This window comes from Berghia stephanieae, chromosome 4 (genome assembly GCF_034508935.2).
Source record: "Berghia stephanieae isolate SIO BIC M18660-M18661 chromosome 4, UCSD_Bste_1.3, whole genome shotgun sequence".
Lineage (NCBI taxonomy): Eukaryota > Metazoa > Mollusca > Gastropoda > Nudibranchia > Aeolidiidae > Berghia > Berghia stephanieae.
In genome coordinates, this window is record NC_088363.1 from 57,570,289 (window position 1) to 57,587,469 (window position 17,181).

General features: G+C 37.4%; 1 protein-coding gene across 1 annotated transcript; it reads right to left on the reverse strand.

Moving 5' to 3' along the window:
• Positions 1–4,137: 4,137 nt before the first annotated feature.
• On the reverse strand, positions 4,138–14,607 carry LOC144970892 (ATP synthase subunit C lysine N-methyltransferase-like). The gene is made up of 4 exons (XM_078911028.1): positions 13,929–14,607; positions 6,462–6,599; positions 5,086–5,136; positions 4,138–4,387 (listed from the first exon to the last, which is right to left on the reverse strand). The coding sequence occupies exons 1-4, from the start codon at positions 14,244–14,246 to the stop codon at positions 4,220–4,222; spliced, it is 675 nt and encodes a 224-aa protein (XP_078767154.1). The 5' UTR covers positions 14,247–14,607; the 3' UTR covers positions 4,138–4,219.
• Positions 14,608–17,181: the final 2,574 nt, after the last annotated feature.

A 17,181-nucleotide genomic window follows, 5' to 3' on the forward strand; every position in this document is an offset into this window, starting at 1 on the left:
TCTTTAGAAAACGGTTAAAAACTGAGCTTTTCTGTAGGGCATATAATTTGGACTCTTAGTATGTATTTTATTATAATATATTATGTTATCATCGAATTTGTGTGGTTTTAACATGCCAGTTCTATATTTGTATATCATACATGATGTGTTGATGTAAAGCGCCAGTGAGCAATTCCAAATTGGAACTAGGCGCTATATAAGTTCATTATATTATTATTATATTATTATATATTTCGTTTAATACTCGTACACGTCCCGGCTTCATTTTATTGTATTATCTCCCTTCCAAACGAAGTTTGGGAAATTTTAATACTACTACGGCGTGAACGGAGGTAGTAGCTTCCCTTTTATCACCAGGATTGGCCTCGATAGGCATCGTTTGAATCTTTGTTGTGATTTCATCGACGCTTTGTAAATCTAAAGGACCCTGAATGTAAGTATGGATTTTCTCCTCTAGATGATTTTTCTTCAGTGTGATATTTATACTTGGGAATTTTTTTACGGTTTAATTTGTGGTAGATTAGTAATTACACACTGTTATCCATGCTGCCACGCGCACCGGTAGATAAGAAACCACGTTTTTGTTAGTGGGACGTGTGAGTCCCGTCAGGGTTTTCCCACCAGTGGGACGCACAAGTCCCGAGTACTGTTTTACATGCTCAAATGCATTTTTTTTGTGGTATTCTCATTATTACTATGCAAAATGCTCTTTCTTTGTATTTTAAAGTCATTTTTAATTTATTATCAATATCTAAATCAGGTATTCGTTTTGAAAATATTGATCTAGAAAAAGATTTTAGTAGTAAAATATAATAAATTACATACACTTTTATACTGACGATGAAAAATGTTAAGAATACTTTTATTATAATTACTCTTTATCTCATCATTTCTCGATCTATTTTTAATGTAAATCAACATTGTTGGATTTTTAAAAAGTCAGGCCTAACTAAAGCAATACTTTTACTCCACAGTCTCTAATGTTTTTGCAGTAGTCAGTAATTCAATAGTCACCACTGCCCCCATTCCCCCTGGCATATATTTCTGGGTTTTACCTGCATTGCTGGATTTATTGTATAGACATTTCGTCCTTATTTTTTCAATAGATGGAGGATCAAAAACAAGTCATTCGAAAAACTAGCAAGCGTTACAATCTAGATGAAGCCTTGATTCAAATGGAGGCACTTCCATCTGATTACAACAGTGCTCTTACTGATGATGAATCCGACTCTGATGTAGACGATGTTGATCCTGAGTTTGTTTTGCCAGAGCCAACTGGACAGTCGAGTCAGCCTGCTGATCGGTTAGATTTTGATGCTGATGTGTCCAGTGATGAAAGTGCAGATGAGGGATCCCAGCCAGCAGCGACTACCTCTAAATGTAGAGGCGCCGACAAAGTGTGGAAAGCAATTGCCAAAGCACAATTGGAGGACACTTTTGCAGAACTTGAAGGTGAGTTCTACTTATTTACATGCAGTAAGTCTTTATTCATGTTCTATAGCGTTATAACACACCTAACACAAATCAATGGCGCTAGTAAATCAAACTAAGTGTTAACGGTAATGTTTTTACATATCCAGTGCGTAATGAATGACAATATTATCCTCTATCCACAGGTCCAAAGGTATCAGAATTCTCCAAGATTGAACAACCTCTTGATGTGTTTATGACATTTATGGGCTCATCTGTAGACAACATACTGGAGCAAACCAACCTGTATAAAAACCAGCTACAGATGAAGTCTATGTTGGAAATTAAACTTAGCTTATTCTAAAATGGAAAATTGTACTTGTCGTTGTATCACTGAAAAAAAAATTATTTGGTTCAATTTTACTGCTTACAATAGAAACTTCCTGTAATATTCCCAGATTATTGACACATAATTGTTGCCATTGGTTTGGTTGTGTAAACATCCCATGAATGTCAAATGTGCTATCAAAAATACAGACAGATAAATTATGCATTTTATTAATCCTATTTAGGGCATAATAAAGGCAACCCATGTCTGAGCTCCGTTGTGTCTCTCCTCTTATGGCTTTGACTAACATTCTCTATGCTTTTCTTTTTTTTATTTTCACAGAGGAATGAAATTGCCACTATCCAGAGAACCGAAATGCTAGGATTTCTTGGTATAAATATCCTCATGGGATATCATTGCTTACCCTCCTGGGTCCATTACTGGAAACAAGCTCCAGATTGGAATGTGCGTCTGGTTTCTGATGCAATGACTAAGAATCGGTTCGACCAGATTCTCTCATGTTTATACATTAATGATAATCTGGCTGTACACCAGCTGGAAATATGGATAAGCTTTACAAGCTGCGTCCATTGATTCAGGAACTGAATCATAAATTTGTACAGTTGTATAATGTAAATAAGGTGCAAAGCATTGATGAGAGCATGATTTTGTTCAAAGGGAGGAGTAGTTTGAAACAATACAACCCCATGAAACCCATTAAGAGGGGTTATAAACTGGATGAGAGCGGATATGAATGGCTATGTGAGCAAGTTTGATGTGTACCAGGGAAAGAATGGACGGAGTGACAGGGATAGGTTTGGATTGGGAGAGAGTGTTGTGATCAGTATGTGTGAGGATTTGTTTGGAAAGGGACATGAGGTGTATTTTGATAACTATTTTTCATCATTAACTCTTATGGACCATTTATTTGATAATGGTGTAAATGCTTGTGGGACCATAAGGGGGAATAGAAAAGGACTTCCAGATTTTGTAAGAGACAAAACATTGACGACAGGAGACAGTGACATACGGGTTTCGACAGACGGAAAGACAGTTGTCATGAAATGGATGGACAACAAAGCAGTGACTGCTGTGTCCAACTTTCATGGGACAGATGAAGGGACGGTCAAGCGGACCCAGAAAGATGGCACCGAGCTGATGGTAAAATGCCCTGTAGCCATTGTGGATTACAATAAAAAAAAATGGGTGGGGTGGATAAAGCTGACATGCTTTGTGCTATTTATGGTATTGGGCGAAAAAGTAAAAAGTAGTGGCATCAAATTTTTTTTGGTTTGCTAGACAGAACCACTGTAAATAGTTTTGTCAGTTTTAAATTATTAAATTCATCTTCCATGTCTCTTCTGAATTTTCGGAGGGAGCTTTGTCAAAGCCTTATTATCTTGTCATATCCACCCAAAGTTGGAAGACCCCTGTCCACTTCCTGTCCCAGCTAAAAAGAGAAAGTCATTGAACTTCTCTGTGCCTGAATCCATCAGGATGCAGAATGCCGGTGCACATCACATTATTTTTGTGGACAAGAGGGGAAGGTGTGAAGTGTGCACAAGTAATAAGATTGAATCCAGACCAGAGAGCAAATGTTCACTTTGCAATGTCTTTTTATGTTGCAACAAGAAGAAAAATTGTTTCAACCAGTTCCATGGTGTGTGAAATAAGAATTGTTATAATTTTGTACTCATGTTCATCCCATACAATTTATCATTATGTAGTGTTGTTGTTGATAAATGATTGATAATAATTATATTTGTAATTTTGTTGACATTTTTCTTAAATGATTGATAATAATTATATTTTGTATTTTTGTTGACATTTTTCTTTGTATAAAATGACATTCTGGTCCATGGAAAAACAATGTTTTTGTGTTTTCTTATCAATTGGTTACATTTTATGAGTGTATTTGCACAGAAAGTGACCAAGACAGATGGTGGGACTTGTGAGTCCCAGGTGCTAGAAATTCCTGACGGGACGTGAGAGTTCCACCCTCTGTACTGACCAAATTTGGCAGTATAACTCAAATTCTCGTGTATATTGTTTATATATGCAGCATTTGGAGCATAATATCAAGATATAAGAGTATTTGCGTAAGGAAATCTGTGTCTGGGCATATATATATATATATATATATATATATATATATATATATATATATATATATATATATATATATATATATATATATATATATATATATATATTTCAAAACAAATTTAATAAGAGAATTCTTTTATAAAAATAAGTTAGGTACCCATGGTAGAAAATGCTCAGGAAAAATGACTGAAATGACTGTCAGAAACCTCTTTTAAAACCTAGATGAAATCAGTTTAAAACAACCATAAAATAAAGATGTCAAAATGCTGTGAACCTATTAATTTGTTCCCAAATTGTTTTTATCATTTATTATAAGACACTTTAAGACAACATAATAAAGATTAAAGATGCTGAAATTATGATTACCAAGCATGGTCAAAGTTTGATAGCATGTTTGACAGGAAATCTGTAGAGCCATACAGTATCTACACCCTCCCCGAGTTGCAATGCTGGTTCCCAAGTTGGTAAAGGAAATCGGCAAGCCACAATGTGAGCATCTGCTGATATAACTTCTGACTCTAATTTCTTTTCCAGTGAAGGCATCTGAAATTCCAATTTTTAAAAAATGATCAATGGAAATCAAAGAAAATGCTTGTGTATTGTTTGTTTTTTTGTGTTGGCGTTTTGTGTTTACCATCTTTTACAAATCCATAAATGAAACATCGTGGGTCCAGAGGAATGATTTAAAAATAGACTTAGTTAATATATAACAGGATTTTATTCAAGTATAATTGAACTCTTGAACAATTCAAAACACAGTTAATGAACAAACCTAATGTCTTAGATCATAATATTGCGAGTCTCTTTGGCTCAGACAGAAGGTGCTGATACATAAGGCTTTTATTTTGTTTGTTTAACATCCTTCTGACAGCAAAATTTCTTTATCTGATTTTTTTTTCTTTTCTCTATGGCACTGCTGTACATCTCGAATCTCTTTTCATTCTCCATAGTGAGGCTTAATGATGATAATTATGAAACCTAACAACATGAATCGTATTGGTAAATATTTTTTTTAAATAGAATAATTTTAAATTTAAATTAAAGAAAAAAAATAATAATAATAATAACTAAAAAAAAAATTATATATATATATATATATATATATATATATATATATATATATATATATATATATATATTATATATATATATATATATATAATATTATATTATATAAGTTAAGTAAGTGAGGAGGAGAGAGAGTGTGTGTGTATGTGTGAGAGTTGATTTCAGAACCTTACCATGGATTCAACTCCAAAGATGACCACATTCTGGTATGGAGACAAATCAGTCTGAAAAAAACATGTTTAATTTTTCTTTTTTTTAATTTGGGAAAAGATGTAAAATCTGGGAAAATAGTACTGTAAGGCAAATCATCTTATTGCAATGGTAAAAACTACATTCATAATTTATCAAGCAATATCATTAAACAAAGTCAACAAATTTGCTAAACTGAGGGAAATCAAATCCTTACAAAAATATTTACAAAGAGGATGCAATAGCTCACAATTAAATTGGATTAAATAGCAAAGTTCTTAAAATTTGGGATAAGCCAGATAATCGTTGCATTCAAATCGTTAATTTAAATTCATTACAATGACGGTGGGACCACCTAAAATTACTGAGTCCTGTCATAGCCAAATTTCAAATGAAACAACCCAAAATTGCCTAAATCACTATTTTAAAAAACCATTTGTAGTGTCTCTTTCACACACTTTCAAGCTGTTGTGTGTGTGGCTGTGTATTTTGTGCTACACACTGTCTGCTTGCAGCATGGTCCATGTTATACTGATAATGATGTAATAATAGTATAGTAAGTAGCCTATACACACAAACACATGACAGAAGATTAATAAACTGAGCGAAACCCAGCTCACTGTTGGCTTCAGTTGTAGTCTTACCTGAGCATAATGTGGACAAATGTTTTTGGAGATATTAAGCGGGTTTCAGTGCTCCTGTTATGCTCTTAAAAGTCTCTGCTATAGCATGTGAATTTTACTATTGGCAAAGATGAAAAAAAAAAGGGGGTTTTAAAAAAGTAACCTGTTATACATGGGTTCCACAGTACTGTCAGAATGAACTGAGAGGCCATTTATTCAAACTGTTAAGGCCCAGATATAGATTAGATGTCTGTAAAAATTCCTGTATCCAAAAAGTAATTGATAATATATGGAACAATCTACCACAACAAATCTGTCATAATTCTAATTCTAAGAACAATCCCTATGACCAATCAATAACCACCCCTGCACTGTATGATGTGAATTATGAATTTTCATAACATCGAAGAGTAGAAATTGTTGACACTCTTGTGTATTCCTGAGGGATTATACACATTAAAAAAAAAAAATCATGGACATAAGAGCTCATGAGAGCCTGTGTTATTGTTCATCATGACCATGACTATGACCAGAAGTATTACACATCAATTAATGAAAATACAATGAGGAAAATGAAATTTTTAAGCATCTAGTTTTACTTGTGTCACCCAAAATGTCTCATCCTTCCTTTATTACTGATTGTGAGTATGAGATTTGAGTTTCATATAACTATAACCCTAACTTTTCAAACCGCTATTGAGTTTCAAAAAATTTCAAAATATGAATAAAGAACAAACCTTCCATAAATTCTTTTTGAAGAATTTTGCATGACCACTGAGACCCTCTCTCCAAGCTTTCCATCGAGAAAACAAAACTAGCCATATATTAATCTCAACCCCATATGCATTGAATCCCTTGCGAGCTGCTGTCAATGTCTGAAGAAGCAAAGGGTTAAAGAAAAGAAAATTAACATTTTATAGTGCATTTCCACAGTTTTATCACGCAATACAACTTGATACATTTCACATTGCTTTATTCAATTCAATCCGTGTTGCAGCTTTGCTTAGAGAAGATAATCTTAACTGTTGGGATGTTGGTGGTGATGGAAGTTTCTGCATGAAAGCCATTCTTCACACATCGTCATTTTCAATTATTCTAGTACTAGTACACACCCAACCTACTGCATACACACATCCCATTGCAATGTGACTGTGGGTGTCCCTGCCACTGACACAGGGTTATGCTGCTGCTTTCCATACACATACACACATGAAATGCCTGCACCCCTTCCCTTATGCCCTGAATGTTAGTGTATCATAATTTGAAAGTGGTCTGACAATTCCTGTGTGTAATAAACCCCATTGGGTTCAGACAACAATGCAAGAATTTTAATACCAGTCTTGTCCTCACTTAGCAAGCTTTTCAGTTTCAGATACTTTGTAGTAGCCAAGGTGTGTGGTTATGAACTTTGTTGAATGCAATGTGGATTTAGTCAGGGAAAGAAAACAAGGATTTTAAAAGTTTTCGTTTAATAAAAGGTTTGGTTGGATCCGAGGTCACTGTACTCCCCCTATCCATTGTAATACAGTACATACAGCTTGCATACAACGGACTTGGGTGAAGCGTGGGCTCGGCTACAACAAGGAAATTTTTTAATCCTGGTTCTATGGCCTATATAATTTATACAAATAACGCATGACTATAACGGAGAAATATTTCTTGGAAAACGGCTACAACAGGGGTATGAGTTCCAAGTTTAGTACCCAGTAGAAAAACTACATACTCAAGAAGGCACACATGACACACACAACATAGGGACAGAGATGAGGTGGAAGTGGGTGAACTGCAATTATTGTGTGTGCGTGACTGACCGATCAACATGCTGATACACTTAGGCACATATATTTCGCATAGAGTGAGGGGTCTCGTGACTGATTAGATAACTATGTCCAATGAGAAGTGAGATAGTGAAGATCTCTCTGTGGAACCAGAGGCTAGGACTGTGTGCTACTTGAGTGTTGAAGTGCACAGTGGATGTCAGTGGTGCAGTTGGAATGGGTGGAAAGCAGAGAAAAGGAGGAAGGTAGAATTCACTGTTGCATTGTTCCAACCTGCCTTGTATCCAGAAGAGGAAGAGGGGGTGAGGTATGGTGATTACAGGGGGAGGGGGCGGGGAAGTTACAGGAATGAAAGTCACAGTCAGGTGGAGGTAACTCGATATTTACTTAGGTCTAGGGAGGTAACTCAAAATGCGTTCCTTGCGTTTAGTTAGAGATATATTTGTTAAATAATGATATGGACGTCAGTGTAGTTCGTTTGATAAGAAGTTTATTGGACTGAAGATAGGATAGATGCTCGCCATGGAGTTATCGAGTAAGAGAGAGAGATAGCTGTAGTATCGATTACCTTTCATACTGACATAGTCGGAAATCGCATTCATGCTCACATTCATACTAACTACATCAACATCCTTTCTTTTTTCAAGATTATTTTGTCATATAATAGTTGAACCAAACAGGTTGCTTTTTTTCACGAGTAGGCCTCGGTGCGGTAGTGGTCGTAGATGTTTCGCGATCAGGCCAAGTAGATGCTGTTGCAGATGCAGTCGCAGATGCTTCATGTTGGGGGGTGTTGGTGTTAGATTCCGAAATATCTGTTGTTGAGGTGTATGGGTTTATATCTCTCCTGTTCCTTGTGTATGATTGTCCATTTTCACCAATCACGTCATATGACCTAAAATCGCGTGTTTGAGTCACATTTCCTTTCTTCCACACTTTTTCTTGTAGAGGTCTGTAGTATACAGATTGACCTCTTGTTAGTGGTATTAGTTCGGTTTTGTTTTTATCATAGTGTGTTTTGACTGATTGTCTACGTTTTTGATGTCTGAGTTTGAGTTGAGGATCGTTGTATTTGTGTTTGAGTTCATTTTTGTTGTTATTGTAAGTTGGAACGAGAGATCTGGTGTTGCGTCCGAAAACAAGTTGTGTTGGACTCACCCCGATGTCTTATCGTGGGGTGTTACGAATTTCCAAAAGTCCTAAGTACGGATCAGATTCGGCGTGTACAGATTTTTTCATGAGACGTTTGATTGTTTTCACAGCTGCCTCTGCTTTGCCATTGCTTTGGTGGTGTCCTGGCGAGGATTTTAGATGAATGATTTTCCAATTTTTCATGAATTCACGAAAATTGTCCGCAGTGAATTGTGGGCCACAGTCTGAAATTAGAGTTTTGGGAATTCCATATCTGGCGAATTGTTGTTTCAGTTTGGAGATCGTATGAGATGTTGTTGTTGAGGACATGTATTCGACTTCGATGAAATTGGAAAAGTAATCAACATAAATCAGATATTGTCGGTTTCCGAACTCCATGAAATCAATTCCCACCTTTTCCCATGGCTTGTCACCTTCGTCATGTTGATGGAGCGGTTCTTGACAATTTTTTTGCTTGTGGCGTTGGCATGATTCGCATGCTTTGACCATTTGGATGAGGTCTTGGTTTATGTTAGGCCAAAACACAGTTGAGCGAGCTCTTCGTAAAATAGAATCTTTGCCTAGATAAGATGAGTGAAGTCTCATCTTTATTTCCGTTCGAAGTGCAGGGGGAATTATAGTACGTTCTCCTTTCAGGAGTACACCTTTGTCATTGTCTAGAACGATAGTATCCCTGAAATCGAAGTATGGTTTTAGTTCAGGTCTTAGTTTCATTTTGTCGGGCCATCCATTCTTTACATAATTGGCCATTTCCACGAACACAGGGTCATTGTCTGTTGCTTCCTTTATAGTTTCTATCACCATATCACGAATTTGGGTACAGTTAATCACAGTCATTTCTATTTCCTCACTTTCTTTTACGTACACACGACTGAAAGTGTCTGCTAGAATCAGTTCATCACCTGGTATGAATTTGAAGGTAATGTCATATTTGTAGATACGCATCATGAGATTCTGAAGTCTTTTTGGTGCCTGAGCGAGGGGTTTGTTCAGAATGTTTCCTAGCGGTTTGTGGTCATTTTCAACAGTTACGTGTCGACCATACGTGTACTGATGAAATCTCTCTAGTGCTACAACGACAGCAAGTAGTTCTTTTTCTATTTGCGCCCAGTTTTGTTGAGTTTTTGTCAAAGCACGAGATGCAAATTCGATTGGTTTTCCTTCTTGAAGTAGAACTGCGCCTAAACCATCTTTGCTGCTATCTACTTGCAGAGATAATGGTTTGCTTGCGTCGAAGTATGAAAGTGCGGTTGCTTCGGCTACTTTCACTTTGATTAGTTCGAAGGCATGTTGGCATTCTGGTCGCCAAACGAAGTCATTGTTTTTCTTTGTTAGTGCACGAAGTGGCTCAGCTGTTTGTGATAAGTTTGGAATGTATCGAGCGAGATACTGAACTACACCGCAGAATCGTCGAACGCCTGGAATGTCTGTCGGAGCAGGCATGTTTGTGACTGCTGTTACTTTCCGAGGATCGGGTTTGATTCCATCTGAGCTTATTATGTGACCTAGAAATTGTATTGATTCTTTCTTCTGTTCTGATTTGTCGTCATTCAATCGTATTTTTCCTTCACATCGTTGTTTCATCAGCGTGATGTTTTTGTCGTGGTCTTTCTCTGCTTCATTTTTGTCATTGCCACAACCGAAAACAACAATGTCGTCTGCGACGTTGGTACATCCAGGAAGTCCTTCTAGGTGTTCGTTCAAACGTCGTTGGAAGATTTCACTACTCACTGACAGACCGAAAGGCAAGCGTTTCCATCTGTATCTTCCAAACGGGGTAATCATTGTAGTCATGTCAGCTGAAGCTTCATCCAGTTTTACATGGAAATACGCGTCTCGACTTACTGAATACTTTTGCATCTTGAAGCAGTGGTAAGACAACATCTAGTGTTTTGAGTTTGTAATGCTCTCTCATCAGAGCTTTATTCAGTGGAAGCGGATCTATGCAGATTCTAACCCTTCCATTTGCTTTTTCTACAACAGCCATTTGGCTGACCCATTCAGTTGGCTTTTTTACCGGTTCAAGTATTCCTCTATCGACAAGAGATGTCAATTCGTTTTCCACTTTGTCTCTAAGTGATAGTGGTATGTTTCTACATGGGAGTTGCCTAGGTTTCGCGTCTGGCTGTAGTTTTAATGATGCCGTGCCAAGGTCTCCAATAGAATTGTCAGTTTTCACACTTCTAATGAATTTGTCATTGTTCACTGATATCAATTTCATTTGCTTCATTGTCTCAAGTCCTAATAAGCATGTGTATTCATTTTCTACTACAATGAATTTGACAATGTGTGTCTCTTTAGTTTTGGGATTTGTTAATTTTAACTTTGCTTCGCCAAAAGGCATCATCTTGTTTCCATCCCACATTACTAACTGTTTTTTAGTCAGTTGTATCTGTTGTGTGTAGACATACTTTCTGCAGATAGTGTTCACTTCAGCTCCACTATCCAATTGGAATGGCACTTTCTTCGAATTTATTTTCATTTGAGCCGTTAGCGCTTTGTTTTTATTTTGGCTGATAGCCATCACGTAATGATCATTGTAATTACAATCATCGCTGCAGTCAGTGTCATAGTCATATTCATCCCTGACTCCACGTACAGCAGCCTGTCTTGACCTGCATTTCTCTTGGAAATGATTTCTCTTCTTGCATTTTGTGCAAGTTTTGTTATAAGCAGGACATTTTTCTTTTATCCTTTCATGGCTCCGGCCACAGAACTTACAATCTGTTATCCAATTCGATCGTTTATGTTGGTTTGAATTTGACGATTGTGGTGACCATGGTGCTCGATGATGAGGTTTTCCTCTGGCTCTCGTGTCTAATTTGTTTATCTTTATTTCTGGTCTTATTGTTTTCATTTGTGTTATCGTGGACTCATTAGTACGACATATGAGGATAGTCTTCTCTATGTCAAGGTCAGGTGTTTGCAGAAGGAGTTTTCGTGTTTCCTCACGCCGTATTCCCATAACTACAGTAGAACTCGGAAATAGCGAGTTCGACGGGTCCACTCCTGATTACTCGCTATTTCCGAGTTCTCGCTATTCCCGAGTTGCCAGGAAAGGTTATAATAATATTGCTGGTTATTCCCCTCAGTGTGTAATTCGAGTAAAAGCCGTCGCCCCTATTTCAATTTCTTCACAGAAGTGGCAGAATGCTTGGTTTTTTGTTGTTTTTTTTTATTTTCAAGTAAAATCATGACTAGAAAAAAAACAAGAACATAGAAGTGTGTGTGTGTGTGCGTGTGTGTGTGCGTGTGCACGCGAGTGTTTGTATGCACTCGGCATGTTTGATGAGGTAAGCAAGCGCATCACTCAATCACTGACCCATTGAAATAATGGTTCCACACTTCTTGTCGTTCGTTAACGATGCTACTCGCTGACCGATGCTGCGAAGTGAGGCATGTTGACATGTGCTTACCTCGCGATCGCGTGGCACCACATTAGGTGAATAATTGACCCCCACCCCCAATACACACACACGCACACAAACCCAACCCCCACCCAAATTTGTGTCGCCTATTATGTACTACTACAGACTAGGCTACTATGTAATATTACTCGTAACGAAAAATAAGAAAAGAAAAGAGGCTAGGCTAAAAATATTTAAATTGCCATTGTCTCTTGTTTTGCTTTACTTCGTCGCAGTCCTAGGCTGGGGCAGGAAATGCTCGTTATTTCCGAGTTGACCCCTTTTTCATACTCGCTACTTTCATGCTAATTTTATTGACTCAAATAAGGGAAAAAAACGGGGATTTAGATTTTACTCGCTATTTCCAAGTTCTCGCTATTTCCGAGTACGTTACTTTCATGTTCTACTGTATTCTGTCTCTGAGCAGAGAATCCTCAAGTTGTCCATATTGACATGTTTTGACCAGTTTTCTCAACTCTGAGATGTATCGTTCAATTGATTCCTCCACGGCCTGTTGTCGGCTGTTGAATATGAAGCGCTCATAGCATTCATTTGTTTTGCCAATACAGAAAGATTCAAATTGAGACAATATGTCATCAAGGGTGCGATGATCTTCATCAGTTGTAAATTTGAATCCATCATAAACATTCATAGCTTCTCTGCCGATGCAGGTGAGGAGAGTCGCTATGCGTATCCGTTGTTGTCCATTATCAAGTCCAGTTGCAATTTCATAGTTTCGCCAATCTCGTTTGAAGTGTCTCCAGTTAGTGGCGATATTTCCTTCCATATGGAGAGGTCTCGGTGGCAGGATCGACTTGTTCGTCGAGTCATTCCTACTGGAACTCGCACTACGATTTGAAGCCATAGTTGAGATTGCTGCAAATCAAGGGATATAATCATAAAATATGACCTCCAGTCATAAATTATTTTAGTTGTCTCCCTTTGTTCAAAAAAAAATTTGACAGGTTTTGGGTAGAGTCGTCTTCTTGTATTTTATTGGGTTGTGCCCCTTGTAACAGTAACTTCGTATTGTTTGTTGGCTATCGATAACAGGTCATGTACACTATAAATAACACGTATGAGGCTTAACTCATCTGATTTATAGGTTTATATAGTTCACTGTACTGTTCACAATAACAAGAAGAATTCCACCACTGTCACCATGTTAAATAATGAACCGACTATGTCAGTATGAAAGGTAATCGATACTACAGCTATCTCTCTCTCTTACTCAATAACTCCATGGCGAGCATCTATCCTATCTTCAGTCCAATAAACTTCTTATCAAACGAACTACACTGATGTCCATATATGCTCACATTCATACTAACTACATCAACATATTTCCCTCAGCATCGCTTCTCTTCAAATTCTGTATGCATGGATATTACGGGACTCGGCTACAACTGGGATTTCTTGCGAGTCCCAATATCCCTGTTGTATCCGAGTTCCACTGTAATGTCAAGTGACAATGAGTATGGTCAGTAAAAAGGCCTACTTAGCTTTTGAGTCATTTTGATTGTAAGCATGGCAATTTGCATTACTGCCCCATTCAAGAGTGATTGTAAATACCTATAAACTGAACTGTACAGAGAAAATGCCTACTAGGCGAATTGTAGAAAATAAAATGGAGATAGTTCCATTATTATGGCTACTCCTGCTTGAAAAATATCTTTTACAACATATATTTAAACTGTGTTTTGGGAGCAAAGATCAATGGAGGTATTATTATTATTAGATGGGGGGGGGGGGGGGGGGTAGGGAGAGAGTCATTGAATTCCTTTTTTTTCTCTAAAGATTCTCGCCCACCATTCTTTTAGTTAGACACTAACCATCATAAATCTTCAATTTTATTCACTGTACTTACAATTCTTCCATCTCCACTTCCGATGTCAATCAGCGACCCCGATCTCCCGTGAAGCGCTTTCATGACGTTCATAACCTGGTGGTGAGACGCAGGCAGGAACGGCAATGGAAATTTGCGGAATCCGGGAAACACGAAAGGGATGAGTAGTGCTGAAATACCTGAGAATACACCTACAGATACACCGAGAACGAGTTTGCCTTTGTTTGTCAGCTTTGGCGGTTGAGACTTTTCCCCAAGTTCTGAAATTTCTCTACAAAATTCGCATTCTTCTTTTGACGGCGACGGTGACGAGGTGGTTCGATTAGCAGTAGCAGTCATCTTCTAAAGTCTCTAATCAAATTTTTTCAAATAATATTCAGTTCTTGAAGGTAACTCGGCATTCTTGATTTTATCAGTTGATAATATTTTCGAATAGGTATCTAATTATCTAGTAGAGTGGAGACAGATTATTATTCACACTCCTTGAGCATTGGATTTTGCGGGTATCTGCGTCCGAAGAGTATACACCAATGCCAGTACCAGTAGTTTCATTTGCGGTTGGGCAGACGGGTGCTCACTATGTGATTCGACCTTCGAGCAATATGTGATCACAAGCAAGACCAAATAAGCAAGCACAAAGTAAATTCAAGTTGAAACACAATCAATCTTTCAAAGTTTATTTGAGGGGTCATTGTTTTAGTTTTAGTGATGGGTGGGTAGTGTGGTAGTGGGTAGCGGTGCTAATCGATATCGGGAAGTACCCGATATTTTTTCGGGTACCCGATATTCAAAAAAAAAAAACTTTTAATCGAGATATCAGGGTAGTTTTGGCCTGGCACCACATCTCTGCAGACTAAAATGCCTTGGCCCGTTACCTTCGTAAACTTATAGCCTGACACTAGAACCCACTAGGACTTATAGTTTGACGTCATTCTCGGGTTTTTGCACCGTCTAGTGATTTGTCGTTAGTAGTGCTAAAGGAAACAAGACAATATGAGAAGAACGAAGATTTGTTTTCGTTTTTGGTTGGGCTTTATAAAGGAGCTGGGAGTGAGTAGTGGGTCTAGTGTCCGGTTGTTACAGAAATAGTAGAAGAGGAATCTCAATAATAATTCAGCTCTATTTGAATAACTCACTCATTGAAATATGGAATGGGTTTGCTGATCTTTACATCCAAACATTGGCTTCATTCCACGCGGCTCATAATTCTACACCTTTAACGTACAAATAGCTCTAACTCTTGCATGTCATTTTTAGGTGAGAAATACTGTTTTTTAGTATTATTCTTTAATATGCTGGGACCTCCATGGCTGGGACTCTAAAAACATCAAACCGGTCTTTTAAAATGTAATATCTCCTGATTTAATTCTAATTCTAGTAATTTACCTTTCGTTGGAAATATAAATTTATTCTTTTTCCTGTGATGTATCATGTAAGGCTATCGTGTAGCCTACATAAAAGCGGGTTAAATATAAGTAGACCACGAGCTCGCTTTTGGAACGTCATTATCGATTATGCCATTAAATATCCTCGAAAATTATCTCATATAGAGCAGTAAAGTTAGGTGCCCCAAACGTAAACAATAACAAGTTGCTAGTGATTTCCGTTAGGGACCGGAATAATTTACGCACAATATAGGTCTCCCAATTTTGTAGTTTGAGTTGTAGGCAATACACTTTCAGTATTGAAAATATGTTTACATAAAATCTAACAGTTGCAGAAATAATAATATAAGGCTAAATTATTATGAAAATCAGGCTCCGAATAATTCTCGTTTTGTTCACACCAGCGCAATAATTTGCTCTGGTCTAAAAATAGATAGACTGTAACTTTTGATAAATTTTAGAAAATTTTACCTTTTGTTCCATAAAATATCCATATCTAGACATTATTTGATGCATGATCGAGTATTTATGAATATGTGTTTCTTTTGCCACCTAACAGCCAAATTTTAAAGGTTATTTTTTTCTATTATTTACATTGGAACGTGAGCTGTCAAGACAGGAACATGTGGTTTGCCACGTGCTTCTCGACCTTTGTTTACGTTTGGGGCACCTAACTTTACTGCTCTATTTACAAATATCGAGTACTGCCCAACGCATTACACTATCAAAAGGGATTGTAGTCTTGCAGTTTACTGATTCGTGCAATTATAAATCTTATACAAATTACAAAATATATTTAATTTTAGGAAGTGTGTTTTCAGTCCACCAGTGGACTGAATACACAGCTGTGTTTTCAGTCCACCGGAAGAGATTTTACGGCACGGGCTGTTTGACCTAGCGCGAGAAAGCGAGGTGGCCGGCTGTTTAGCGCAGCGTAACTGTAACCCAGGTGGGATTAGTTAGGGATTCGAGCCCTTTTCTAGGCATATTTTCTTTCTTTCTTCCTTAATTTTTTTTTTTTTTTGTTTGTACTTCCTTAGCAAAAAGTTTCTTAATTTTCAACTTCAACACGTTGACACCATTCCTGGTGACTCGAGAAGTTTGATTGACTTTTAACATTTTTTATTTATTTACTTTTCTCACTTTTAAGTTTATTATTCTAATTTAGGACACAGTGAGACGTCAAAATTTATTGCCTTGTGCATTTCTCGTACGTGGCAATATGAGTACGAAGAAAAACGAAACAAAAACAACAACAACAACAAAAAGGAAAGAGAACAAAATTTTATAGTCATAGGGTCTTGAATATGTTTAAGGGAGCGGAGCATCAGAAAGAGGAGAGGAGAAGAGAGAAGAGGAGAGAAGAGGAGAGAGAGAGGAGAGGAGAGAGAGAGAGAGGGAGAGAGGGAAGAGAGAGAGAGGAGAGAGAGAGAGAGAGAGAGGAGAGAGAGAGAGAGAGAGAGAGAGAGGAGAGAGAGAGAGAGAGGAGAGATTAAGGACTGCTTTGTAGCTACTTGCACCCGCACGATTTAAAAAAAAAATAATAATTTTTGGCTCCTATTTTTATTTATAAGTTAAGGTTACGGGCTTGGGACACTTTTGGTTTATGCAATATCGGCGTGAGCCACAGGGAAAATGAGATCAACATTCTTTCAAGAACTTTGTTTTTGAAGGTTTGATGGCTCTTATAATAGTTATAAAACCTTGAGGTCATTTTAGGGATAGTAGAAAGGAAGTTATATTAGCACACGAGAAAAAATTAATAAGGCAAACGGAAATGGTTCAAAAAGGGAACAGATGTAGATTCCAATAGCGGACCATCCGTGTACTTAGTTTGAGATCACCCAAAAGTCTCACCAGACACAAGCACAGGATACAACTGAAACAGA

Coding starts and splice junctions, on each gene's coding strand:
- LOC144970892 (XM_078911028.1), bottom strand. CDS start 14,246: ATGACTGCTACTGCTAATCGAACCACCTCGTCACCGTCGCCGTCAAAA. Junction 6,600..13,928: donor GAAGTGGAGATGGAAGAATT/GTAAGTACAGTG, acceptor TTGCTTCTTCAG/ACATTGACAGCAGCTCGCAA. Junction 4,388..5,085: donor TCTTTGGAGTTGAATCCATG/GTAAGGTTCTGA, acceptor TTGGAATTTCAG/ATGCCTTCACTGGAAAAGAA.